This window comes from Oryza sativa, chromosome 1 (assembly GCF_034140825.1).
Source record: "Oryza sativa Japonica Group chromosome 1, ASM3414082v1".
NCBI lineage: Eukaryota > Viridiplantae > Streptophyta > Magnoliopsida > Poales > Poaceae > Oryza > Oryza sativa.
In genome coordinates this window covers 22,871,614-22,898,844 of record NC_089035.1, presented here as the reverse complement: position 1 = coordinate 22,898,844, position 27,231 = coordinate 22,871,614, and the positions used below count along the sequence as shown (strand labels likewise).

The 27,231-nt window shown below is 44.2% G+C and overlaps 1 protein-coding gene across 1 annotated transcript; it reads right to left on the bottom strand.

Annotated features, from left to right (window-relative positions):
• Positions 1-64: 64 nt before the first annotated feature.
• LOC4323850 (anthocyanin regulatory R-S protein) lies at positions 65-26,428 on the bottom strand. The gene is made up of 8 exons (XM_026022560.2): positions 26,289-26,428; positions 23,663-23,926; positions 21,255-21,351; positions 21,124-21,138; positions 20,940-20,996; positions 2,112-2,708; positions 1,584-1,976; positions 65-361 (listed from the first exon to the last, which is right to left on the bottom strand). The coding sequence occupies exons 1-8, from the start codon at positions 26,426-26,428 to the stop codon at positions 290-292; spliced, it is 1,635 nt and encodes a 544-aa protein (XP_025878345.1). The 3' UTR covers positions 65-289.
• Between the last annotated feature and the right edge of the window lie 803 nt (positions 26,429-27,231).

Below are 27,231 nucleotides of genomic sequence, written 5' to 3'. Positions count from 1 at the left end.
CCGGCCGACCGCATGCGAAGATCGTGTTCGCCCGCATGCAAAAAAAAAAACCCATTCTGTCGTATTGTAGGCACGCTATTGGATGTAATTCATTAAACTTATACACATACATTATCTGTTGTCTGTGCAGTATATGCATGGAACAATTTAATTAATGAAGATGGCGTGGATCCTCTTGGAGTAGTTCTGCTTCCAGCATTATTTTCAATACAATTATTTATTCTTTATTTTCAATACAATTAATGCAGACCAATACAAATTAACGCCACAACGCTCTGAATAGTCAACATTAGTAGCCTGCTACGGCTGTCCGGAGAGTTTCACTGATCATCGCAGGCACCACGGCGGCAGAACTGGCATACTGCAAAACAATACCAACACAGCTAGCATCAATGAATAATGAAAGCTCCATTTTATACACAGCTAGCATCATTAACGATTGTCTTTTTTAAATCCATAAAATCAACATAAACTAATTAAATTTTGTCGTGATCATTATTTAAAACCTAAGTTCTAAGCATAAGAAAACAGCGTAGCCAAATTTGTTACAATAAAGTTTCCACGATATTGCGCTAGTGAAACTATGGGTATATGAACGTAGGTATATATATGTATGGTTGGTTTATTTTAACCTTACAAAATTCTAGCAAAGTCAAAATTGGTCCTTAGCAAAGTTTGGTAGACCAGGTAAAAAAACATATATATTTGGCTTATACTCTTAATTGCCAAACTTTGGTGTTGTTTTGAGAGTAAAAGATTCTAACATTACTAAAAATTAGTAAAATTATAATAGTTAGAGTATGTTTGGTTTACCGCTAAAATAAGCCCTTTATCTTTTGAATTTGTACAGAAGAATCTAGCTATCAAGGTTCTATATTTTTCTTGCGAAAAAAAGAATAGTTATATTTACCGACTTTGAAAAACTTAGAACCTAAAATGATGTCCTCTACTCTCTCCAACCCAAAATATGCTAAACTTCTAGTGTTATAAAAATTTAAGGTTGCTTCTTCAACTACCTCTTCATCTAAACCATCCCCATTTAAATAACCTATTTTCTTAATTAATATGCACAACTTCATAAATATTTTTATAGTATAGCTAACTACTCTGTCTGTACCAAAATATAAGACAACCAATTTTTCATAGGCGTGCATGCATGTATACAATAGCTAGTACATCTTTCTCATCTAAATTTTATTTGTTTTAAATCCTTTACCATCAAGCCCCCCAATCACATTACGTGCATGCATCAAGTTGATCCAATGGAGAAGGTAATTCAATTCTTTCTTTGTATTTGCGTTACTTGTACTTTTGAATGGCGAGAGTACAATATATTTGCCATAATTATTTTTTTCCTCCTCTCACTTATGTGCTTGATCTTTCTATATACCTCGGAGCATGTATAAAACTAGCTCTTACATTAGAGTCAACATTTCTCTTTTTCTTTTTTTTTTCTCGCTCTCTTCCATGTGTGCTCAGTTTTTTATAAATTTTATGGATATGGCATACTAGCTATACTACTTAAGAAACATGAGCATTAATAATATAACATACGGAGTTTCTATTGAGTGAGAGAGACAAACCTTAGCTCGTATCTTCAGTCCGAGAAGACCATCCGGTGCCGACGCCTGCACCGAGACAACATCAAGACGGAGGCTCTTGATGGCGTCGAACACCCTTGTCATCATCAGCTCCTTCCACCGACACTGCACCTCGAGGTGCAGCTCATCCTTGTCCATGACGATCACACGCACGTCGCTTGGGGTGCCCTCCTGGGACTCGGAGAGCACCCAGTGGTGGTGCTCTTTAACAGCTCCAGCACCGCCGCCGCCGCCGCCACCACCGATGATCGTCTCTGAGCATGGCTTCCTCTTGGCCGGCCTAGACACCTTCTTCCCGGACTCGAGCTCTTGCACCCTCCTCTCCAGCTCCTTGAGGTAGGCTATCGTCTCTGAAAGGATGGATGCTTTGTCCACCTGAAATTAAATAAGTAACAGTTATGTCAGTACATAGTAATGAGTATATAAAAGTAACTTGAATTTCATCATGAAATATCAATGACAAGTTGGTCTACTACTTATAAATTATTAAGCAGTAAGCTAGGTAGCTACCTTGTCGATGGACGGGACCAGTGATTTGAGAATGAGGAACATCTCATTCAGCTTCTCCCGGCGCCTTCTCTCGGACATGACATGGTTCTTGATGCTGCAGCTACCAGCGGCACGATTCATCCATGCGCCGCCGCCGCCCACGACTTTCTTCAGCAACCTCTGCGCCGCCTCCCCGCCGGCCACCGCCTCCTTGTCCAGCTCCGTTCTCTTCCAAGGCACAAAGCACGAGGCGGGAGAGACAATGGCGTGGTCCAGGAGCTCGATCCAGCTGCTGCTGCTGTCGTTATCCCAGTTCCTGATCAGGCTGTAGATCACATCGTCGTCGATCTCCATGGCGGTGGCTGCTTGTTGTTGCCCGAGGTCGTCGCCTAGCTGATGTTCTTCTTTTTGATCTCCTCCTGCTGGTAGTATCGCATCGCTGTGGGCGAGGAAGAGGTCGTCGATGACCACGGTGTTGGCGTCTCCAGTTTCTTTCGTCGGCGGCGATGATGGGGAAGAAGGGGTACCGGAGCTAATTGGCTCGTCTGAGCATGCCGGAAGCTGAAGCTCCCAGAAAGCCGTGGTGATTCGGTTTACCACGTTTGGTTCCTCCGAAACCTTTGGAAATATGGGATATTACCACACCATCTTGTGAATAATAATTACAATTAAATCTAGGATTAAGAGCTTTAATTAATTTCTTCCTGTCTGGTTGCTAGCTAGTATTTGTCAATTGACTCACTTATTCTTATTGATCAATCACTTAATTTTTTCAAGACTAGAAATCACTATATCCAATAACTTGTATTTATGTTGGTTTTTTGTTTTCTACGAGGCAAATATTACTACCTAAACAATAAAAAATATGTATGCTTATCAATTATATAATAAAAATCCATTAAACTTCATATAAATACTATCAAACTATCAAGTGGCACCTTATAAACGCTCTCAAGTCATCAAGTGACACCCAAATCTAACTTTCTATTTTTATTTAGGTCAGTGGATCCATTGTTTTGGATGGTTAGATCTATTTTGTAAAAGAATAAAATCACATCCGGAACCAACAACGTAAAAAAAAACAATATATAGCAATCATACTAACGAATAAACGTACGTCCTGTACGTGCTTCCTTCTTTTCCTTCCTATGTTATTTTCTATTTCATGAGAAATTAAAATCAAAATTTTTTACAAGTAAAAAAAATCATAAATAGACCAACTACTAGTCCCGGCAGCTCTCCCTACGTGGTGCAATTAAATTAGATAAAGTAATAGAAAATCTTAAAAATATATAGCAACTGATCATCGATTTCTATATAAATTGATGGATACATTTAGGTTGTTGGATTTTTTTAATAAAAAAATCCCAAACCTCTCCCTCCCTCCCACACCCGTGTCATGTCAAAATCTATTAAATATTTTACAAACGCCTCTAAGCTGCTATATGACATTCTTAAATTAAAGAAAATCTTAGAAATTTTAGAAAAATGATTATTTTATACTAAAAATCGTTAAACATCCTATAAATACTTCTAAGTCGCCAAGTGACATCTTACAAATGCTTCTAGGTCACTAAGTGGTACTCTAATCCGATCATCGATTTTCATTTAAATCGGTAGATACATTATTTTATTTCAGAAGGTTAATTAGATCTTTTTTTTAATAAAAACACACATGCAGAACTGTCGCGTCCCAAAACGACCCTAAAATATATCCTTTAAATTATGCCTAGAATAATTAAAATCCTTGTGAAAGCCTCCAAAAATTAAAATGTGCAAAGTTAAAAGTCAATTAAGGCTTGGAGGATTTTTGTATATTTCCTAAAAGTCTAAAATGTGTAAATGAATTTTAGTGGAATTTTCAGAGCACAAATAATAATTATTAAGAAATAAACAAACTTAAAAAGATTTTATAAAAAGAAAAAACCCTAAAACCCCTCCTTCCCTCTAATGGGCCGGCTCGGCCCATCTCCCCCCTCTCTCCTCTCTCCCCCGCGGCCCATCCGGCCTCCTCCCCGCGCGCGCCGTTGACGGGCGGGCCCGCCCGCCACCCTCGCTGACGGGTGGGGCCCACCCGTCATCCCCTTCCTCCCGCCGCTCCCGCCGCCTCGCCCGCGCCTAGCGCCGCCGCCGCCGCGAATCCCGCCGCTTCCCGTCGTCCCCGCGTGAAATTAATTGGGGGGAATCACTCCCCGTGATCCCCTCTCCCTTTCCCCCCATTTTTCCCTCTCTCTTGCATTCAAACGGTCATATTTGCTCCCGCAAATCTCGCCGGCGCCATTGATGGCGGCGGGACCTCCCGCACCTATTCCTTCCCCACCGGCCGCCCTCTCCCCCTTCCAACCCCATTTAAACCCTCCCCGCACCTCCTTCACCCGTATCCACCCTTTGCCGCGCCTTCTCCTCGCTGGAATCGAGCTCGCGCCGTCGCCCTCTCTCTCCTCCATCACCGACGACCTTCGGCCGGCCCTATCCGCTCGCCGGGACCGCCTCCCGCCCCGGCGTCGCCTCCTCCGGCTTCGCCGCACAGCCGTCGACCCCGTCCACCCCCTCGTCGAGCTCGCCGATCGCCGGAGCGCCGCCGTCCAAGTCCACCCGAGCCGCGCCGCCGCCTTCCACCCCTCCGGCCGCCTTTTTCGTCGTCGCCGTCGACCTAGGGTGAGCCGTGGACCGCCGCCTCGTTTCTTCCTTTCCCTCCCCTCTCTCGGCCGCCGCTCCGCCGTGCCTATGGCCGCCGCCGGTGACCATAGGGGCGCGGGCGCGCCGCCTCCCGCCGGCCGCGCCGACGTGGCCGCCTTCGGGCGCGCCGAGTGGCTGCCGCGTGGGGCCCGGCCGTCAGCCGCCCGCGCCCTCGGGTGCGGCTGACGCGTGGGGCCCACGGCGCCGGCCGGTGTGAGCCCGGGTGCACCCGGTCCACCGTGGACCGTGAGGCTGCCGCGTGGGCCCCACTCCCGTGGACCCAGTCCGCGCGCCCCCTCCCCCCGGCTGACGCAATAAACCCTTTTTAAATTAAAATTTAAATGAAGAAATTCGTAAATATTCATTTAAAGAGCATATAAACTTCAAATGGCCATAACTTGGCTATTTGAACTCGGAATTGGACCGTTCAAGTCTCTAATTTTTCCTTAAGAAGTCAAAAACCCATTTTTTTGCTTTGTTCCTGCTTGTTATGTGGAGTTTATTAGAGTAAAATCCCTTTTCTTTTCCGTTGGTCGTGTAGACGCTGCAGCTTCGGAAGATCTGCTCTTCGTGGAGGTTGAAGCCGACGTTTGGGAAAGCGAGCAAGACAAGTCACATCATCTTTGAACATATTGGATCCCACTTTGTGAAATTATTTTGATTTAAAATTATTGCATTATCGCTTTATTTAAATTTTCGCGTTATCACTGTTTTATTTAGCCATGCCTATTTACCTTTGTTATGACCTTATTATTGCTATTTTTATTATTACCTTGTTCACCCTAGAATAAACAAAACCCCAACTAGTGGGCACTCTACTCATGGTTCCACTAGTATGAATTTAGGTAGATGCTTCGCTGATTAATAAGACAACATTAGGTGGTTTTATAACTTTAGACTTTGGGAATATTCATATCACTTGGACATTATGGAATGGTTGGATTATTGTGGAATTGGATGCACACCTCCCCCTCTATTCAAAACCCTCAAAATGGTTTTAGGCTGGGCTCGGGGTGCATGGTTTTGATAGTAGCACCTCGGCCACATAAGGACCGTTCTTCGGGCCTCTGTTGCAAGGCACTACCGTACTTCCACATGTCTAGTGGGTAAGGCTTAGTTTGTGGCTCAGTCTGGTTATAAACAAAAGTACACGGATGGAGATGGACGAAGTCGGGGGTCGATGGACATCTCTAGGACAAATGAAGGCTACACGAGCTGTGGCCCGGTAGTCGAGATGTCATGGCACAGTGCTGGTGTCCTGCTGCTAGGGGCTCAGTCCTGCCTACCTATCCTGGAGGTTCCGGCCGTAGGTGGGGTTGGGTCGGTACTCTTGTCTATGGCTAGGATGGGTTGGAAATTATGTCATGTCTTCCGTCCATATGCTGTGGTGGTATGTGGCACGTGGTTGCACGTGAGGAAGACGTGTCTTGTGGGTAAAGATGTACACCTCTGATCAAAGTAAAACCTATTCGAATAGCCGCGCCCTCGGTTATGGACAAGCCTAGCAATGTACCCAAGTTAGAGTTTTTAATTCTTAAAACCTGCTTAACAACTAAAATGTGGAATGGTTGGCCTGGGTTGGCTTGGGACGAGCTGGGACCCAGGGTCGGGTTGCCAGTTCGGTCTGAATCATCGTAGGCCTTGGGTTAAGGCAGGTTCGTGTGGGTTCACGGTCATGTTTAGTTATATTAAATAGTTCTAGGATCGTGTTTTAAATTTATTAGCTTTGAGCAACTAAGTGTCTTTTAAATGCTGTGTACTGCAAAACCTAACCCCTATACTATAACACCATTGTACTCCTTTGCATTTATGTTGCACTTGTGGGTGTGTCTTGTTGAGTACGGTGGTTGTACTCAGTCTTGCTCAATTTTTCCCAAACCCAGAAGAGGAGCTCCTGGATGATGAAGGCTTTGGTGTTTAGCTCGTGCCTGCCGTCAAGCGCCTGTGGTCCTCGCCCTAGTCTTTCGATGTTTGCCGTTGTCTTTCTGTGTGTTGGGCCTTCGTTGCCCATGTAATAATTAACTATTTACGCTTCCGCTTGATTAAACTCTGAATTGTATCAACTTTTGGTGTACCTTGCCTCCTGGGACAAGGAATAATACACGGACGTAAGGAACGCCCTTTGGTTTATTTCCGGTCGTGACAAGTTGGTATCAGAGCCTCCTTGACCCTAGGACGAGCCTCTGATCCCAAGCCTTAGCAATATTTTCGAAATAAAAATCCTTTTCTTATTTGTGAAAATCCTCTAGTCTCTCTGTGTCTTGCTGCTTCATTTATTGTCAAAAGCTGATCTTTAAAATGTTTTTCTCTTTTGTCCTTGCTTGTAGATGGCCGGCAGCGTCAACCGTCATGGCCTGGACCTGTGTGGCTTTGTGTTGGAGCTGCGGGGCATGTGCATTGTCCTGGGATACCCGCATGGAGTGGACTACCAGGGCAAGAAGCTCCCAGAGCAGGATGGTGACGATGCAGAGCCCCACGCTGCTTGGGAGGTCACTGCAGTGATCCTCACTGGCTCTCCCGAGAGGACTTCGTTGGCAGTCACCGCGGGTGGAGATTCCTTCTCCGCCGCATGCCAGAACGCCGCACTCCTTGCCATCGGCACTCTTCACCAGCGCTACCCGGACGAGTTGCAGCACTCGCCCTACCGCTACCACCCTCGTCGCGGAGGAGCCCGCGACTACGCCACCTTTTGGGATGCTAGCTCGGAGGATGACGCTACCATCATGCACCTGGCGTGCATGGTGGAGGCGTACGACGCGGCCCGTATCGACTTCCATCATATGGTGCGCCGTGGGTTGGTCGAGAACAACATGAAGATCCTGGAGCTGCGTCAAGAGAATCTGCAGCTGAAGAAGGACCTTGACGCGGTGGAGGCGCAGCTGTTTCAGCTCAAGATCGCCCAGGGAGAAGTCTGCCATCCCAAGCGCCGCCGCGTCTGCCGCAGCCTGAAGATCACCGCCCGCAAGAGCACCTTCAGGCCTGAGCTTGTTCGTCAGTCCTTGGCGTGGACCTGCTTCGTGGAGACCCCTTGCGCCGAGCCCGCGCCCGTGGTTCCTCAGGAGGAGGAAGCCTCTGGCGTTGGCAGCACGGAGGATGTGCTGCTGCTCACCTTCCGCCCTGGCCCGTCGCAGAAGTAGACGAGCAGTTAGTAGGCTCGCGCGTGTGTTCTTCTCGTTTGTCTTCCTGCTGGAGTCGTGTGGGGCATGGTTATACCGGTGTGTGGTATAATTGTGTCGGAGCCTGTCTTTATTTTATTGGCTTAAGCAACCTGAACTTTAATGAACCAATTTAATAACAGTAATAAATTCAATAATTTTGGTAGTCGTGGGTGGTTAGTTTTAATAGTCAGTTCTCTCTGTTTGCTGGTTCTGTTTGGGATTTTCAGATGGTGACAACCAGGAGAAGTGCTGTTGCCGGCGATGGCAACCAACCCGAAGGCAGCAACCCCAACACCCAAGGCGGCCCACCTCCACCTCCTCCCCCGCCACCACCACCACCACCTGACACCAACCCCATCCTCACCCAAATTCTCGCCCAGCAGGCCAACATGATGGCTGCTTTCCTCCACCACATCCAGAATCCGCCGCAACATAATGCTCCACCTCCACCACCCCCGCAGCACTCTAAGCTCGCCGAGTTCCTCCGCATCCGCCCACCTACCTTCTCTAGCTCCAATAACCCCGTGGATGCCTTGGATTGGTTGCATGCCGTGGGGAAAAAGTTGGACACCGTGCAGTGCAACAATGAGGAGAAAATCATCTTTGCCACCCACCAGCTGCAAGGGCCCGCATCTCTATGGTGGGACCACTTCCAGGCTACGCAGCCTGAGGGACATCCTATTACCTGGGCCCGCTTCACCGCCGCTTTTCGGAGGACCCATGTGCCCGCCGGAGTCATGGCCCTTAAGAAGAGGGAATTTCGGGAGTTGAAGCAAGGCAACCGCTCTGTGATGAAGTATTTGCACGAGTTTAACAACTTGGCCCGGTACGCCCCAGAGGATGTTCGGGAAGATGAGGAAAAGCAGGAGAAGTTCCTGGTAGGAATGGACCCTGAGCTGTCTGTGCGTCTGGTCTCCGGGGATTATCCTGATTTCCAGCGTCTGGTGGACAAGAGCATCTGCTTGGAAGCCAAGCACAAGGAACTGGAGACACAAGCGCCGCTTGGCGAATTTCCGCAACCAACATGGGGCTAACCGAAGGGTCCGCTACACCAATCCCTACCCAGGGGGATCTTCCTCATAGCAGCAGCAGCAGCAGCCGCAACCTCGCTTCGCGCCCCGACCTCAATTCGTGGTGCGCGTCCCACAGCCGCAGCAACAGCAGAGCCAGCAAGGGACCCGTGCGCTTCGCCCTCCTGCACCAGCTGTGCAGCTTGGTCAAGGCCGCATGGACGCTCAAGGTCAGCAACGTCTGTGCTTCAACTGCTTCGAGCCCGGGCACTTTGCGGACAAATGCCCGAAGCCGCGACGCCAGCAAGGCCAAGCGCCTCCCTGCCCCAACAACGGTGGTAATGACGTCGCTCGGGGTCGTGTGAACCACGTGACCGCCGAGGATGTGCTGACGACTCCGGACGTCATCGTTGGTACGTTCCTCATTCATTCCATTCCTGCTACTATTTTGTTCGACTCTGGAGCTTCCTACTCGTTTATATCTGTGCCTTTCGTGGGAAGAAATCAGCTGGGGGTAGAACGGCCTAGGAACCCTCTGCTCATCACCACCCCTGGCGGGGATATGACAGCAAAGTATTATAGCCCGACAGTTCCTATAGAAATCCAGGGAATCCCTTTTCCCTTTGATTTGATTCTTCTGGACACCAATAACTTGGATGTGATCCTCGGGATGAATTGGTTGGCTCAATTCCAAGGAGTAGTGGATTGCGCAAGGCGCACTGTCATTCTGTACCAGGGGCCAAAACAACCGGTTGTTTTCTTTGCACCCCCAACTTCTGTCGGCAGTTCAGAACTTCATCAGATAGGACTGTCAGAAATCCCCATCGTCAGTGAATTCGGTGACGTGTTTCCGGAAGAACTACCCGGTATGCCGCCCAAGCGGGAGATTGAGTTCCGGATAGATCTTGCTCCAGGGACAACTCCTCTATACAAGCGGCCCTACCGTATGGCAGCAAATAAACTGGCCGAAGTCAAGAAGCAGTTGGAAGAGTTGAAGAAAAAGGGGTATATACGGCCGAGCACTTCCCCCTAGGGTGCTCCCGTGATCTTTGTGGAGAAGAAAGACAAGATAAAGAGGATGTGCGTTGACTACAGAGCTCTCAATGAAGTCACTATCAAAAACAAGTACCCTCTTCCCCGGATCAATGATCTTTTCGACCAGCTTAAAGGTGCCATTGTCTTTTCTAAAATTGATCTTCGCTCCGGATATCACCAATTGCGTATTCGTGAAGAAGATATCCCAAAGACCGCGTTCACCACACGTTATGGACTGTTTGAATTCACGGTGATGTCATTCGGTCTAACCAATGCTCCTGCCTTCTTCATGAACTTAATGAACAAAGTGTTCATGGAATACTTGGATAAGTTTGTTGTGGTCTTCATTGACGACATTCTGGTGTACTCACAATCAGAGGAAGAACATCAGTAGCATCTCCGTCTAGTGTTGGGAAAGCTGCGGGAACATCAACTGTATGCCAAGCTCAGCAAGTGTGAGTTCTGGTTGTCCGAAGTCAAGTTCTTAGGGCATGTGATATCTGCTAAAGAAGTTGCTGTAGATCCCGAAACGGTGACCGCCGTCACTGATTGGAAGCAACCCAAGACGGTCACTCAAGTCCGCAGCTTTTTGGGTTTGGCCGGGTACTACCGGAGGTTCATCGAGAACTTCTCCAAAATCGCTTGACCCATGACACAGTTGTTGAAGAAAGAAGAAAAATTTGTGTGGAGCCCGCAATGCGAGAAAGCATTCCAAACTCTCAAAGAGAAGCTGGTTTCCTCGCCAGTATTAATTCTACCGGATACTCGCAAGGACTTCCTGGTGTACTGTGACGCTTCGCGCCAAGGACTGGGTTGCGTACTAATGCAGGAAGGTCACGTGGTAGCCTATGCCTCCCGACAGCTTCGGCCTCATGAAGGCAACTACCCTACCCATGATTTGGAGTTGGCCGCTGTGGTTCATGCTCTAAAGATCTGGCGGCACTATCTCATTGGGAATCGCTGTGAAATATATACCGATCATAAGAGTTTGAAATACATCTTCACTCAGTCGGATTTGAATCTTCGGCAGAGGAGGTGGTTAGAACTCATCAAGGATTATGATGTGGGAATTCACTATCATCCTGGTAAGGCCAACGTGGTCGCCGACGCTCTAAGTCGAAAAAGCCATTGCAACACTCTTGGCGTCCGTGGCATTCCACCGGAACTTAATCAACAGTTGGAGGCCCTGAACCTAAGCATAGTTGGTCGTGGATTCTTGGCTACGCTGGAAGCCAAGCCTACCCTACTCGATCAAATCCGCGAGGCTCAGAAGAATGATCCAGACATGCATGGGATCCTCAAGAATATGAAACAGGGTAAAGCCGCTGGTTTCACAGAGGATGAACACGGAACCCTATGGAACGGAAATCGTGTATGCGTTCCAGACGAATCCCCTTCCTCCCGCCGCTCCCGCCGCCTCGCCCGCTCCTAGCGCCGCCGCCGCCGCGAATCCCGCCGCCTCCCGTCGTCCCCGCGTGAAATTAATTGGGGGGAATCACTCCCCGTGATCCCCTCTCCCTTCCCCCCCATTTTCCCTCTCTCTCTCGCATTCAAACGGCCGGATTTGCTCCCGCAAATCTCGCTGGCGCCATTGATGGCGGCCGGACATCCCGCGCCAATTCCTTCCCCGCCGGCCGCCCTCTCCCCCTTCCAACCCCATTTAAACCCTCCCCGCACCTCCTTCCCCCGTTTCCACCCTTTGCCGCGCCTTCTCCTCGCCGGAATCGAGCTCGCGCCGTTGCCCTCTCTCTCCTCCATCGCCGACAACCTTCGGCCGGCCCTATCCGCTCGCTGGGACCGCCTCCCGCCCCGGCGTCGCCTCCTCCGGCTTCGCCGCACCGCTGTCGACCCCGTCCACGCCCTCGTCGAGCTCGCCGACCGCCGGAGCGCCGCCGTCCCCGTCCACCCGAGTCGCACCGCCACCTTCCACCCCTCCGGCCGCCTTTTTCGTTGTCGCCGTCGACCTAGGGTGAGCCGTGGACCGCCGCCTCGTTTCTCCCTTTCCCTGCCCTCTCTCGGCCGCCGCTTCGCCGTGCCTATGGCCGCCGCCGGTGACCATAGGGGCGCGGGCGCGCCGCCTCCCGCCGGCCGCGCCGACGTGGCCGCCTTCGGGCGCGCCGAGTGGCTGCCGCGTGGGGCCCGGCCGTCAGCCGCCCGCGCCCTCGGGTGCGGCTGACGCGTGAGGCCCACGGCGCCGGTCGGTGTGAGCCCGGGTGGACCGTGAGGCTGCCGCGTGGGCCCCACTCCCGTGGACCCGGTCCGCGCGCCCCCTCCCCCCGGCTGACGCAATAAACCCTTTTTAAATTAAAATTTAAATGAAGAAATTCGTAAATATTCATTTAAAGAGCATATAAACTTCAAATGGCCATAACTTGGCCATTTGAACTCGGAATTGGACCGTTCAAGTCTCTAATTTTTCCTTAAGAAGTCAAGAACCCATTTTTGTGCTTTGTTCCTGCTTGTTATGTGGAGTTTATTAGAGTAAAATCCCTTTTCTTTTCCGTTGGTCGTGTAAACGCTGCAGCTTCGGAATATCCGCTCTTCGTGGAGGTTGAAGCCGACGTTTGGAAAAGCGAGCAAGGCAAGTCACATCATCTTTGAACATATTGGATCCCACTTTGTGAAATTATTTTGATTTAAAATTATTGCATTATCGCTTTATTTAAATTCCCGCGTTATCACTGTTTTATTTAGCCATGCCTATTTACCTTTGTTACGACCTTATTATTGTTGTTGTTATTATTACCTTGTTCACCCTAGAATAAACAAAACCCCAACTAGTGGGCACTCTACTCATGGTTCCACTAGTATGAATTTAGGTAGATGCTTCGCTGATTAATAAGACAACATTAGGTGGTTTTATAACTTTAGACTTTGGGAATATTCATATCACTTGGACATTATGGAATGGTTGGATTATTGTGGAATTGGATGCACACCTCCCCCTCTATTCAAAACCCTCAAAATAAGGACCGGTCACATAAGGACCGGTCTTCGGGCCACATAAGGACCGGTCTTCGGGCCTCTGTCGCAAGGCACTACTGTACTTCCACATGTCTAGTGGGTAAGGCTTAGTTTGTGGCTCAGTCTGGTTATAAACAAAAGTACACGGATGGAGATGGACGAAGTCGGGGGTCGATGGACATCTCTAAGACAAATGAACGATACACGAGCTGTGGCCCGGTAGTCGAGATGTCATGGCACAGGGCTGGTGTCCTGCTGCTAGGGGCTCAGTCCTGCCTACCTGTCCCGGAGGTTCCGGCCGTAGGTGGGGTTGGGTCGGTACTCTTGTCTATGGCTAGGATGGGTTGGAAACTATGTCATGTCTTCCGTCCATATGCCGTGGTGGTATGTGGCACGTGGTTGGACGTGAGGAAGACGTGTCTTGTGGGTAAAGATGTACACCTCTGATCAGAGTAAAACCTATTCGAATAGCCGCGCCCTCGGTTATGGGCAAGCCTAGCAATGTACCCAAGTTAGAGTTTTTAATTCTTAAAACCTGCTTAACAACTAAAATGTGGAATGGTTGGCCTGGGTTGGCTTGGGACGAGCTAGAACCCAGGGTCGGGTTGCCAGTTCGGTCTGAATCATCGTAGGCCTTGGGTTAAGGCAGGTTCGTGTGGGTTCACGGCCTTGTTTAATTATATTAAATAGTTCTAGGATCGTATTTTAAATTTAGCTTTGAGCAACTAAGTGTCTTTTAAATGCTGTTTACTGCAAAACCTAACCCTTATACTATAACACCATTGTACTCCTTTGCATTTATGTTGCACTTGTGGGTGTGTCTTATTGAGTACGGTGGTTGTACTCAGTCTTGCTCAATTTTTCCCAAACTCAGAAGATGAGCTCCTGGATGATGAAGGCTTTGGTGTTTAGCTCGTGCCTGCCGTCAAGTGCCTATGGTCGTCGCCCTAGTCTTCCGCTGTTTGCTGTTGTCTTTTTGTGTGCTGGGCCTTCGTTGCCTATGTAATAATTAACTATTTACGCTTCCGCTTGATTAAACTCTGAATTGTATCAACTTTTGGTGTACCTTGCCTCCTGGGACAAGGAATAATACACGCATGTAAGGAACGCCCTTTGGGTTATTTCCGGTCGTGACAAGAACCTCCCTGTCACGTACGTACGAACGAGCTATGTTCATGAGAAATTAAAATCAAAATTATTTACATTAAAAACATACCACAAATAGACCTCCACCTGCTATGTCTAACAGCTCTCGCTGTCACGTTAAACATCGTACGAATGCTTATAAACTGCTACGAGGTACTATTAAATTATAGAAAATAATAGAAAATCTTGAAAAAGAACAGAGCATTTGACTATCATTTGTTAGGTTTTTGTAATAAGAAAAACCCAAACTTCTTGCCCTCCCTCTCCACCCCCATGCGGCGTTAAAACCCATTAAACATCTTATAAACGCTTCTAAGTTGCTATATGACATTCTTAAATTAGAGAAAAAAAACAATACAACCATCGGATTACACATAAATCGATCGACAAATTATTTTCAATTGGTTGACAAATTATTTTATATTAGGTAACTATATCTTTTTTTTCTTTGAAAAGAACACCCGTGGCCCCAAACCTTCTTTCCCCCTCCCCCTTCTTTGCGGCATGCGGTGTTAATAGTCCATTACACATCTTATAGACACTCCTAAGATATTATGTCATTCTCTTAAATTGGACAAAATCTCTTAAGATATTACGTCATTTTCTTAAATAAGAGAAAATCCTAAAAATTCTGGCAAGAAACAAAACATTCGACCATCGGCTTCGACTTAAACATCTAACACATTATTTTAGGTTGTTATATTAATCATTTAGGAAAAAAAATCCCAGAGCTCCCTCCATCCCTACCTGTGTACAGCGTGCGCCATTCTTTTCCCACTATTTTTTATATCCTTAACAATTTAAATTGAAATTATCTATATGGGCAAAAAAAAACACAAATGGACCTCCATCTATTACTTATATCCCCTTAGGTGTCCAACGACTTTCTACCAACTTAAATAATTTCTCTTAACCATCATATGAAGAGTATGTACCAATACAAATTGACCTTGATACTTTTAAAATTATCTTTTTAGGAGATAAATAAATATTAATAAGAAATATGATCATAGCATCTCAATTACACATATGATCTATGAAGTCACTAATCATAATAGGTAGTCATCTAGCAATATAGACAATAGGGTAAAAATAAAGGTGTGGCCGGTTGAACATCATACCGACAAGCATGTGGGTTGCACCTAGGAATCTTAACAGGAAACAACCTTGAGGTAGCCTTAGCAATAAATCAAGTCAATTCCATATAGGAATTAAAGACCATGTCCATTTTTTTATTTTTGGTAAAACTTACTACAGTATATTGTAAAGTCTTGACATAGAACAATCTAGAAATGGGTATTTGTTATAAGACACTCCACTTTAGTGATGATTCACTAAACACACTATGACCATTACTTCAATATTTCTTGAGAGAAAAATTTATAACGTATGTCTTTACCCCATGCCATGTTATATGCACTTATATTTTCGTCTCAAATTGCAAAGATCAAATCATTTCAAAGATGATTCATAGAATGAAAATCTCCAAAAGAAAAAAAAATAAAAATGGACATGCAATAAATTTAAAGTTGAACAAATGTTGCTGGATTTAATATCCATTCTAAATAGAAAAAAATCAAACATTTTACAAGGATTGTTAGAAGGAAAAATATATAAAAAATAAATACAATCAATCAAAAAATTGACATTATTGGATCTTTTTAGGTTGTAAGATATCCTTCCGGGAAGTTAAAATATCCTAAATTTTCTTATAGGAACCACCTCCATTATTTCGACACAATATTTTCTCATCAATTCAAAACCGCATAATCTCAAATAATTTTATTTTAGAATTTATATGTTGCACGGGTAACTATAAGAAAATAACGAGCATTCAGAGCACACAAAATAAGTTTAATTTTAGTTTAGAATATAATACAATATTTTAATAAAAATCTACCCACACATAAATATTTATAACAAAATTTCATTCACATTATATATATAAGAAGGTGCCTGTGCATGTGTGCGGGCTACCTTTCTAGTTCTCAATTATCCTATGATCAATATATATAAGCATAACAAATGCATCTAGATTTGTTGAATTAATAAACAATAACGGAAAATAAAAGTTGTAGTTCATTAATTTGTATTAAATTTGCACTTTACTAGTCTACGAATTGTGTATGTACGTGTAGTTTACACTTTATAATGTATTATGAGTTGGTGCATTAATTTACTTTTGTGAATATACGATGACATTAACACATGGTCGTATCCCAAGAACTAGAGGTCAAAGTGCTAAACACAAAATGAGACCTTATATTTTAACTGCCAATATACAAAAAGGTAGATTTCATTTGGTTTATGTATATATTGACCAAAGTTACACAAAGACTAGGGCTATACCTATTTTTTTACTTGACGCCATAGGTACGTATTTCACAATTTGTTGCAAGAGGTCTCTAGCTACCATCACACCTCAATCTTTGCTCAATCCGCATTGTGGCTCACAACCCTCTATCTAATGTGATACTCTCTTCCTTGGGATATCTTTAAAAAGGGACCTCATAGTTTTATAGTTTATTGTCTCAATGGGTTTTAGAAGTCTCATCAAATGTCATCATTGTACTCCCGGCCTATTGCCTAGACACTGCCACCCTCTTTATCAGTCATTAGGATCTATAAAATTGAACCTTATTATCGTTTGGTTCAATTTTTTCTTTCTATAAGTCCCAACAACCGCCTCGACGCTGCTCATTCATAGCATCCCCACCGCCTATCTTCTTAATTGTCATTAGGATTTTAAAATCAAATTTAATAGTCATTGGAGTTCTTTTATAGTTTTTATTTGTCCCATCAACTGCCAGCACCATACTCATTTGTGGCTCGCCTGCTGTCCCTCCTCTCGTTATTATCATTTGCCACATTTGTGTTATGGATGGATTGTTCTTTTAATATTTTTATTTTTATTTTGAATTTTTGTTAATTATAAATTTCATTCCTATCTGGACTCTCGTTTTTCTTTTCTAATTTCAGATTTCATTTTATTTTTTGTTTTGAAATTAATTTAATCATATACTGTGCTCTCGTCTTCGAACTGCCGCCGTATTCATTGTCTTCAAGCTGCCGCCGTATTCGTTGTCTTCGAGCCGCCGTCTCTCCTCCTGCCGGATTTGGTGGAGGGGAGGGCTCCTCCACCTGCCGTCGCCTCCTCCCTACCGGCAAGCCCACTGCCCCTCCCGCTGCCTCCTATGACATCCTGGACCAATTTGGATGAGTCCCGTGTGGCCCATGAGAGATGTGTGTACATGTTTAGTACCACCTTGCTAGTTTAGCAAGGTGAGAACCAACTTATAAGGTCTCTTCCCTCCAACCATGTCACTCCCGGGTTAACCCTTTTATACGAAGCGAGGACGAAAGTGTAAGTTGGGTGGTATGTGTTAGTGTGCCTACCCGTCAGATAGGCTGGCTACGCGGTTCTGGAGGGAGGGCTGTTACAAATGGTATCAGAGAGCCGACCCTCGCGATTGTGCGTACGGGTCAATGTGCGGGTATATGGTGCATGGTGCATGAGGGCTCTGTGTGAGGCATATGGCGCCGACACTGGACATACGAATGTGTGCTAAGAGGGGCGTGTTCCTGGACATTTGCCTAAATGCCTATGTGGCAGCGATTGTGCGTACGGGTCAATGTGCGGGTATATAGTGCATGGCGCATGAGGGCTCTCTGTAAGGCATATGGCGCCGACACTGGACATACGAATGTGTGCTAAGAGGGGGCGTGTTCCTGGACATTTGCCTAAATGCCTATGTGGCAACATGGGTAAGTTTGACTGACGGTAACGTCAGGTCCTTTGAGGGGGGTGGGAGGAGGGGTGTATGTGAAATCTTGGCCCAATTATGATGAGGCCTGTGTGGCCCATGAGAGCTGTGCGTGCATGTTTAGTACCACCTTGCTAGTTTAACAAGGTAGAAACCAGCTTATAAGGCCTCTTGCCTCCAACCATTGCACTCCCAGGTTAACCATTTTATACGGAGCGAGGAAGAAAGTTTAAGTGGGGTGGTATGTATAAGTGGGCCTACCTGTCAAATGGGCTGGCTACGTAGTTCAGGAGGGAGGGCTGTTACACCTCCCCTCCCACTAGATCTGGCAAAGGGCTATTACACCTCCCCTCCCACTAGATGTGGCGAAGGGGAGGACTCCTCCCTGTGGGAGTTGGAGATGAGGAGGGTACACCTCCCCTCCCACTAGATGTGGCGAAGGGGAGGACTCCTCCCTGTGGGAGTTGGAGATGAGGAGGGAGGGCTGTTACACCTCCCCTCCCACTAGATCTGGCGAAGAGGAGGGAGGGCTGTTACACCTCCCCTCCCACTAGATGTGTAGATCACCTCCCCTCCCAACTCCCCTCCCAGATCGAGATGAGGAGGGAGGGCTGTTACACCTCCCCTCCCACTAGATCTGGCGAAGAGGAGGGAGGGCTGTTACACCTCCCCTCCCACTAGATGTGTAGATCACCTCCCCTCCCAACTCCCCTCCCACTAGATCTGGCAAAGGGCTGTTACACCTCCCCTCCCACTAGATGTGGCGAAGGGGAGGACTCCTCCCCGTGGGAGTTGGAGATGAGGAGGAGAAGAAACCAGGTCGGACCGCATCGGTTCTAGAAGGTGTCAACCGACACATTTAATGTACTAACGGTTTCACTTTTTTTCTAAAAGCCGACATGTATAGTATAGGTGCCGGTTTTTCTTTAGAACTGACACCTATAGTTATACTAGTAATATGCCCGTGCTAAATGCTACGGTGCAATTCTATTTGTCTTTAATAATTTTTAAAATTTCGTGTTAGCAAAAAAATAATTTTATATGCTAGATAAAAAAAATATTGTTTTTTATATTTGTCACACAAGGGCACACGCTAACGCAGCCCATTGAGGACATGGCATGAGGGCGTGAATATAAACCCAAATAACAGTTTGATATGATACAGATATTGAAGTAATAGTTTCACAATGTATAACAATGTAACAATTGTTGGTCATCGCGTTAACGTCTTCTTTCAAGATTTACATGGAACGATTACTAAAATTTGCCAATGGCAAAAGTACATATTTAGAAAGACACAAGTGCTAACAAATAGTCAGGTTATCAACCTAGTGCAAACTGACGCATATAGTGTGAGATGGTATGTAGAAGATGATCACACGACATTCGATATGAATGAGGATGGCATGCTATACAAAACAAGAGGACGGTGGTGAGTAATATGCCGATCAGCAATTTACTATCTTCAACAATATGTTTTTAAATTAATTTAGATCATGCGAACCTGCCTTTGCTCACCAGTCAAGAACGTATTTATACACGATATTCCTCGTGCTCTTCCCTGTGGGGTCAACTTCTTTCTTTGGCTTTGCCAAAATCCTTGTTGTTAGCCTTGACACACCCCTTGACAATGCATGACCATGTGAAAACACGGGCTCTGGAAGATAGATCCCAACATTTGGAATGGTTTGTCCTTGTGATTTGTTAATGGTCATTGCGAAACTGAGACGTATTGGAAATTGCTTCCTCTTGAGTTTGAAAGGAAGAGATATATCGTCGGAGGGAGACAAAGGGATACATGGGATAAACACCTTTTTGCTGGCATGTTGTCCACCAACAATCTCAGCATCAATTGCATTATCTTGAAAAGCTCTTACCATCAGTCTAGTTCCGTTGCACAATCCATTATTACGATCAAGGTTGCGAAGAAGAATCACGGGACAATTGATTTTTACCATTAGCTCGTATGGTGGGAGACCATTTGGAGTGTGATGGAGTTAAGGAAGTCCAAATGATAGCTATTGTGAGGATCATCATCAACAGAGTCAAAGCTGTGATAAACCTTGGCATGCCTTGAAAATCTGTCGATCATATTTGCATTTAGTTTGTCCACATAATCATTTTTAGTGGATAGAATGGCATGTGTACTCATATAAGATGCAAAGTTTGCATTATTTTTATCATGAAGCGAGGGAAACACATGATTAATCAATTCGTATACTGAATCCTCGCTATCCCTATAAGCAATCACAATTTCATCAGGCAACGTAATCATCTCTGATAGTGTTTTCAGTGGGGTGGTATGTGTAAGTGGGCCTACCCGTCAATTGGGTTGGCTACGCGGTTCAGGAGGAAGGACTGTTACACCTTCCTTCTCGCCAGATCTGGCGGAGGATAGGGCTCATCCTCCCCGCCGCCGCCGCCTCCCCTCTAGCCACCGCCGCCTCAGAGAGAGAGAGAGAGAGGGTTGGAGTTGGAGATGAGGAGAGAAGAGATTAGGGAGGAGGAGGAGAAGAGATAAGGGAGGAGGAGGAGAAGTCACTAGGCCGAACCGTCTCCCACCCGGCTCGGCTCGGTTCTAGAAGGTGTCGGTTTTCTAAAAAAAACACCTTTAATATACTAATGGTTCTGATTTTTTCTAAAAACCGGCATGTACATTATAGGTGCCGGTTTTTCTTTAGAACCTACACCTATAGTTATATGAAGGTGCTGGTTTTTTTTGTGTTTTCAGCCCGTGGAGACGGGAAAAGGCCTATAGGTGTCTGTTTTAGCACTTCCGGCACCTATAGTGCCGGCTTCTATGTGTATTTTTTAGTAGTAGCTGTATCATATGGAGGACTCTAAAGTCCAAAACTTATACCCTATCTAATATTGTGCAATCAATCCGAACCGTTAAAATCTAATCTTACTATGATATGACAGTCAATATTTTATTTTTTTTCTAGCTTCCACATTAGATTATCTTTGCAAGCCCTTGCATGTAACAAATTAAAGGCTTGCCTAGCTAGATGGTGCTGTATATATATACATATATATATAGTGCTATATTATCATATATGTATGTATGTCTCTGTAATTTAACGTTGCGCTTACCGGATCAGTGGTCCCAAGCTCAAGAACGCCAGTCATGAATGGAACGCAGACAATTGTCTGTGCGTATAACCAATCGAGATTTCATTTCATTAGCTGATGCAGATCAGAAATAATATACAGTATATATGTGACGTACGAACATCAATTTGACCTGACGAAGCATGCATGTAGAATATGTACATACCTGAATAGAAGCGTTCTGCATATATATAACAAATTATTGGTCAAAAGAGAGAGTATGCATAAGTTAGGTCGATCAACTATATGCCATGAATTAATGAGCCGGTTAATTTATTAATTAATTAATGTACGTACCTTGGCTAAGAGCTTGCGCGGGAAGGCTTTGCTATCGGCAGACTGAGCGTTGCACAGCCAGGCACATCCATTGCTTGCAAAGCTTTTACCTGGCACACTGACAGTGCATGCATACACCACGCACACCACAAGCAGATCAATAAAAACAACACTTCAGGATAGGTTGGACTTACGACTGCCAACCGTCCGGGCAGAAGCTACACATCTACTCTCTCCTTCCAAAAAAAACTCAATCTAGTATTGGATGTGATGTTTTCTAGTACAATAAATCTAGATATACTCCTGTCTAGATTCGTTATACTAGAAAACGTCCCATCCAATAATAGGTTGAGGTTTTTTTTGAGACGGAGAGAGTACACATCAATACTACATTCGTCTAAAAAAGGTGTAGTTTTACCATTCATCTTATTGAAAACATTTTCTAATTAGCATTTTTGTTATTATTAGATGAATAAAACATGAATAATATTTTATATGTGATTAATTTTTTAATTTTTTTATAAATTTTTTAAATAAGACGGACGGTCGGAATGAAAACCCACAACGGCACCGCACTTCCGGTGTTGGTTTGACAAAAGACAAACAAAATTAGGTTTCCCACCGGTCCACACTTCCGGTCACGTTACTAGAGTACGTACGTACTGCCAACAACCGATACTGATGAGTAGTATTACCCATCAGTGGTGCTCATAATTAATGTACGGACACCAATAAATAGTGCATGCTGGCAAACTGTAAGTTCATGCATCCACGTACACCACCACTAGATCAGTGAAGTACTAGGCAAGTTTAGATTTTAGTTGAAATTAAAGATGATGTGAGTAAAAAGTTATGTGTGTATGACAGGTTGATGTGATGGAAAAGGACTGAAGTTTAGATCCAAACTTTAGATCTAAACACAGCCTAATTTACAACACTTCAGTACACTGTACCCGCACAACACTTCAAGTAACAACACTGTACATATGCTTGACTAGCTACCTTGTGTATCTCTGACCTCTGCCTACTTACATGGGATCGATATAATACTAGCAATCCGTCGGTGAATGAGAATTATGTTTATCAGCTACTCCCTCCGTTCTAAAAACATACCCCGGTTTCCGTATTCAACGTTTAACCGTCCGTCTTATTTAAAAAAATTATGAAAAAAATTAAAAAGATAAGTCAAGTATAAAGTATTAATCATGTTTTATCATCTAACAACAATGAAAATACTAATTATAAAAAAATTTCATATAAGACGGACAGTCAAACGTTGGCACGGGAACCCACGGTTTGTCTTTTTTTTTAGATGGAGGAAGTAGATTTTTGTGTATGAAACGCGTATATATGCTAAAGATAGACACTACAGTTAATGAAAATAATTACCCATTGAGAATGAATGTCTAGTACAAATCAACCATGTACTGTAATTTGCTTCAAGTGTCCACTATTTTCAGTTTAGGTTACATATATATGCATGTATTTTATATACTAGATGCATGATACTCCGCACGCTGTTACTGAAATATCTGTAAAATTAACATAAGCAAATCGATGAAATGAAATTAAAAGGTATTGGGTATAGGAGCTAAAATCAAATCGACATGAACATGAATCGAATCAACCTGAACATATTTATTGAGAAAAACATGACATGTAGGAACTGAGAAATTGGTTCATTTAGCAAGTCTTACTAGTCTTTTTTCTAATAGAATTAATGTATGCATGATATATAGTAACACTAGTCCAAAATCGAAATAGAAATAACTATGGCTGCACAGAAGGAGTAAATGCAAGCGCTATAATGTATGGTACTAAAACAATCTGAACCAACTAAGCTTAATCCAATATGGCCCTTAGCAAAGGTACTTTGGAACCATCTGGAGCGCTAAACTTTGATCTAACAGATGAAATATATTGAGGTGATGGGGCACAACGAAAGAAGAGGAAAATAACTTTAATTGCACTTGCAAAGTATGAACTTTATAAATATATAGGATATATAATGTATTTAGCATGTTTGTATATTAAGGTTTAAGAATGTAATGAATTGTACGATGTAATTGCTGCACATGCATGTTGAGGTTTAGGTGTTTAGTGAGTTGATGTACTAATTATTAGCCTTTAATTAGAATGTACTAATAATTACTATTTTTGCATGTTGAGATATTTATGTGCTTAGTGGGTTAGTATAATTTGATAGAAGGTAGGAGTATAGATTTCTGATAGTATATATCATGTACGCTTTCTATTAATTGTCTCGTACATATGCAACTACCATCTGTGTCAAAATTCAGAGCACAGGGAATTTCATTGAAGCTTTAATTAATTCTAGTAGCAGTACCACCATCTGTGGCACGATTCAGAGCACAGGAAATTCATTTTAAGACATAATTGTAGTACCAGTAATTATCAAAGAAATGTACCATTGTCCAGGGCGGAAGGCGTAGGTCATGCAGACAACGTAGTACCATTCTACGTTGCCGAGATCCTCCGGCGATAGTGCAGTGACAGGCCTCCTCCTCTGTTGGTCTGCAGACTCACCAGAGAGGAGAGAGTTGTACAGCTCCCTCAGTTGCTCGCTTCTCTGTAGGAGGAGCTGCTCAGCTGTGAGCTCCGTCACTAGGTTGTTCTCTATCTTCCTTGTCTTTATCTCGCCGTTGTAGAACCCGTCATTCCATGTCAGGACTCTACATGTGGAATAATATGACCCGGTTTAGTTCTCAATTTTTTTTTTCAAAAAACATCACATCAAATCTTTAAACACATGTATGGAGCATTATATAGATAAAATTAAAAACTAATTGTACAGTTAGGGACGGGGAAATCGTGAGATGAATCTTTTGAGCCTAATTAGTCCATGATTATCTATAAGTGCTACAGTAACTCACATGTGCTAATGACAAATTAATTAGGCTTAAAAGATTCGTCTTACGGTTTCCAGGCGAGTAATGAAATTAGTTTTTTTCATTCGTGTCCGAAAACTCCTTCTAACATCCGGTCAAACGTCTGATGTGACAGCCAAAAATTTTGTAGGTCTATATAGATCGATTTATACAAACAATCACACAGAGAAAGAACTACTATATATGACACCCTACGTGTCATATAGCTAAATGGCACGTCTCACAACACCCAGCGTAAGCCCTCCCCTCGTCCTTTGGCTCCCCCACCACATCAAGATGATCACTAATTTTTTAACTCGCCAACGTAAACACAAAGCGCCACCTAATTGAATGAGAGCCACTGGAAGATGCGTAGTAAAAATTTTACTCAATCCATGTGCAGCCAGCCACGTACTGGAGTCATGCTGAAAAGTAGTAGTTTCTCCTGTTGAGTAATTTTTCCACTTATAGATTAACTGTGTAACTTTTTACTGGTGGATCTTATGATCCACTGTAAAGTCTACTCCTTGTAGTTTTTATACTCACAGAGTCAGATGATCTGCTGAGTAATTGTGATGGTTGATAATTTTCTACTTTCCATTTTTAACCGACACCATTGAAATAAATGTGTTACTAATCAGAATAAAAATGTTAGTAAATAAATTACTATGGCGGATAATTTGCAACATCAGCAAAAATTTTACTCATCTTTTCCCATATTGATAGACTGAGTAAATATATTACTTACTACGAATATACATGTGATAAAAATATTACTATGAGCACACCATGAGGGAATGAAAAACAAATATACTAGAGTGAAAATATTACTGAACATGACAAGTATTTTCGAGCCCCTAAATTGTGAGAAGTAAAAATTATTTCACTGATATAGAAAGAGGTTTGTTGCTCTGGAATTTCTAGTAAAATTTTTACTAAGATGAGAGGATACGGGATGAGGGAGGCACGTGGGGACAAGGTATCGCTCCTCGTAGGAATGGAGGCAGGAGATGTTTGGAGTACCGCTACACCGGAGAGTAATTTCTTTTACCTTTTGAAGGTGTGGGGGAGAAGGAGCCAGAAAACGGAAATATCGAGAAGGGGATGGCTAGGTGACGCGCCACTTTATTTCCTGGCACGCAACGCCTGTGTCGCGTCATGTAGCGTGACCGTATATATATTATTGGCTGTGAGACATGCATGGGACTGATATGCTAACAAGCAAATGATGAGGGGCTAAATTGGATGGCTATGGTTTTCTCGGTTAATATAGAAATTTCTATGTTTCTTATTAATGCAGGAATTAATTTATTTTATCCACCAAGGATTTGATACGAGGTCTTCTAATTAAGAAAGCTCCAATCAATATAAAGAAAAAAAATATCTCACATAGTGTTCCTTTTGTTTGCATGAATTTTGTAAGAAACAAGGAGGAGTTCAATTACTATAGGGTTTGGCACTATTCATTCTCTTGGATTCAATGATTGAGGCATAGCAAAAATAGAGGAAATTATTCCTTTGCTAAGTCCAAGGCAAATCAATAATTAATCGCCAAATTAGGAATATAGGATTTTCAAAATATATTGATAGGAAAAAACATAGTAGTATTCAAGTGCCCTGGGCACATTAAATCCTATGGATGGAAAAACAAATTAAAAACATAAGAATGTCCGTTTGAATGGAGCAAAGGAAAAACACGGTAATTAGAAGAAAGAGATAGATACAAAGATTTTTTTTTAAAATGAAAAAAGAAATTCCTAAATTCCTATAATTTGGCGAGCCATTTCCTTCGTCATGAAGGACCATAGAGGAATTCTTTCCCTAGGAATTAATATAGTATATCCTTCAATTTTTCTCCAAAATCCCTCTGTTCGAAATATGGATCGATCTCAGCCCTTATTCTTTAGGTTGTTTTGTAAGATATATTCATATGTTTTACCTAATTCCTGTGCTAGAACAGACGATCTCATATTTTTCTATGTTTTTCAATACTCATATTGTTTTCCAATCTGCGCTCCAAATGAGCCTTTATTGGATGATGATATGAGTAATTAATTGATACAAATCTGATAGATGAACTTACAAACGTATATATACGTATAATAACATGGCATAAGCAGTATGGAATATATAGTTACCATTATAGAGTCTGTGACCAGTTAATTACCCTGGACGAGTAGTTGAAATGGACCAAAAGATGGCATAGGTCCAACTGATGCTCCTCACGGCAGCAGCAAGCTGCTTCCTGAATTGCATCGTCCCTGGCTGTAGGGGTTCTTCCTGAGCTGAAGGAGCAGATGCCATCATCACCACACTTGCTATAAGCAAGCTGCTATAGCGCTAGCTAGCTATTTCTGTTGAGATTATGGGCATATAATGATTTAATTTATTCCATAAATAAATCATGACATTACAGATGAAAACTAGCATGAACGCATCATTAGATCTACACATGTAAACTACGCAGAATAACATGAACAGATCAAATATGCGCAACATATTGAACACGTACCGAGGTGACGAAAAGACCGGCTGCTTGGTCGAAACTTTTCGCAGGTGTCTACGAAGGCACGAAACACGCGAGCGAAGAGGAAGGCGAGCCGTCGCGAACGAACAGGGAGCAGTCGCGCGAAGCGCTTCCCAAAAACCTTATTGCCGCCTTCTCCCGGTGCAGGACGTCAAAGGCAGAGGTTCCGGAGACCTGCTCTCCCGATCGCTGGTGCACGCCGGCGAGCGGGATGGAGTAGTCTACGAGCGACGGCGCAGTACAGAGTAGGAGGCAAACCCTAGATTGATTTTCGCACATATTGCGTGAAGACGGCGGGTCGGTTTATATAGAGAAGGGTCGCTTGATCAGGGCGCCGCACGATCTCTACTGCGCGTAACCGAACCGGATAAGTCGCGCGTAACTTATCCGGACTCCACGCCGTTTGCACGCACCGGATTTTTCGGAACGTTTCCAAAACAAAACGAATCCGAATTTGCAGCAAAACAAAACTGCAAAAGGAGGCTGCATCTGCGCAAAGGTGAGGAGCCAATTTTTCGGACCATTCGACGCGTACGTCGTGCACGCGCGCCGCCTGCCCTGCCCTGCCCTGCCCTGCCCTGCC

Bases quoted from the DNA above. Each gene is read 5' to 3' on its own strand.
- LOC4323850 (XM_026022560.2), bottom strand. From the start codon at position 26,428: ATGATGGCATCTGCTCCTTCAGCTCAGGAAGAACCCCTACAGCCAGGG. The intron at 23,927-26,288 runs GTAATTAACTGG...TTCCACATGTAG, and splicing joins ATTTCAACTACTCGTCCAGG to AGTCCTGACATGGAATGACG. The intron at 1,977-2,111 runs GTAGCTACCTAG...ATTTAATTTCAG, and splicing joins TGGTCCCGTCCATCGACAAG to GTGGACAAAGCATCCATCCT.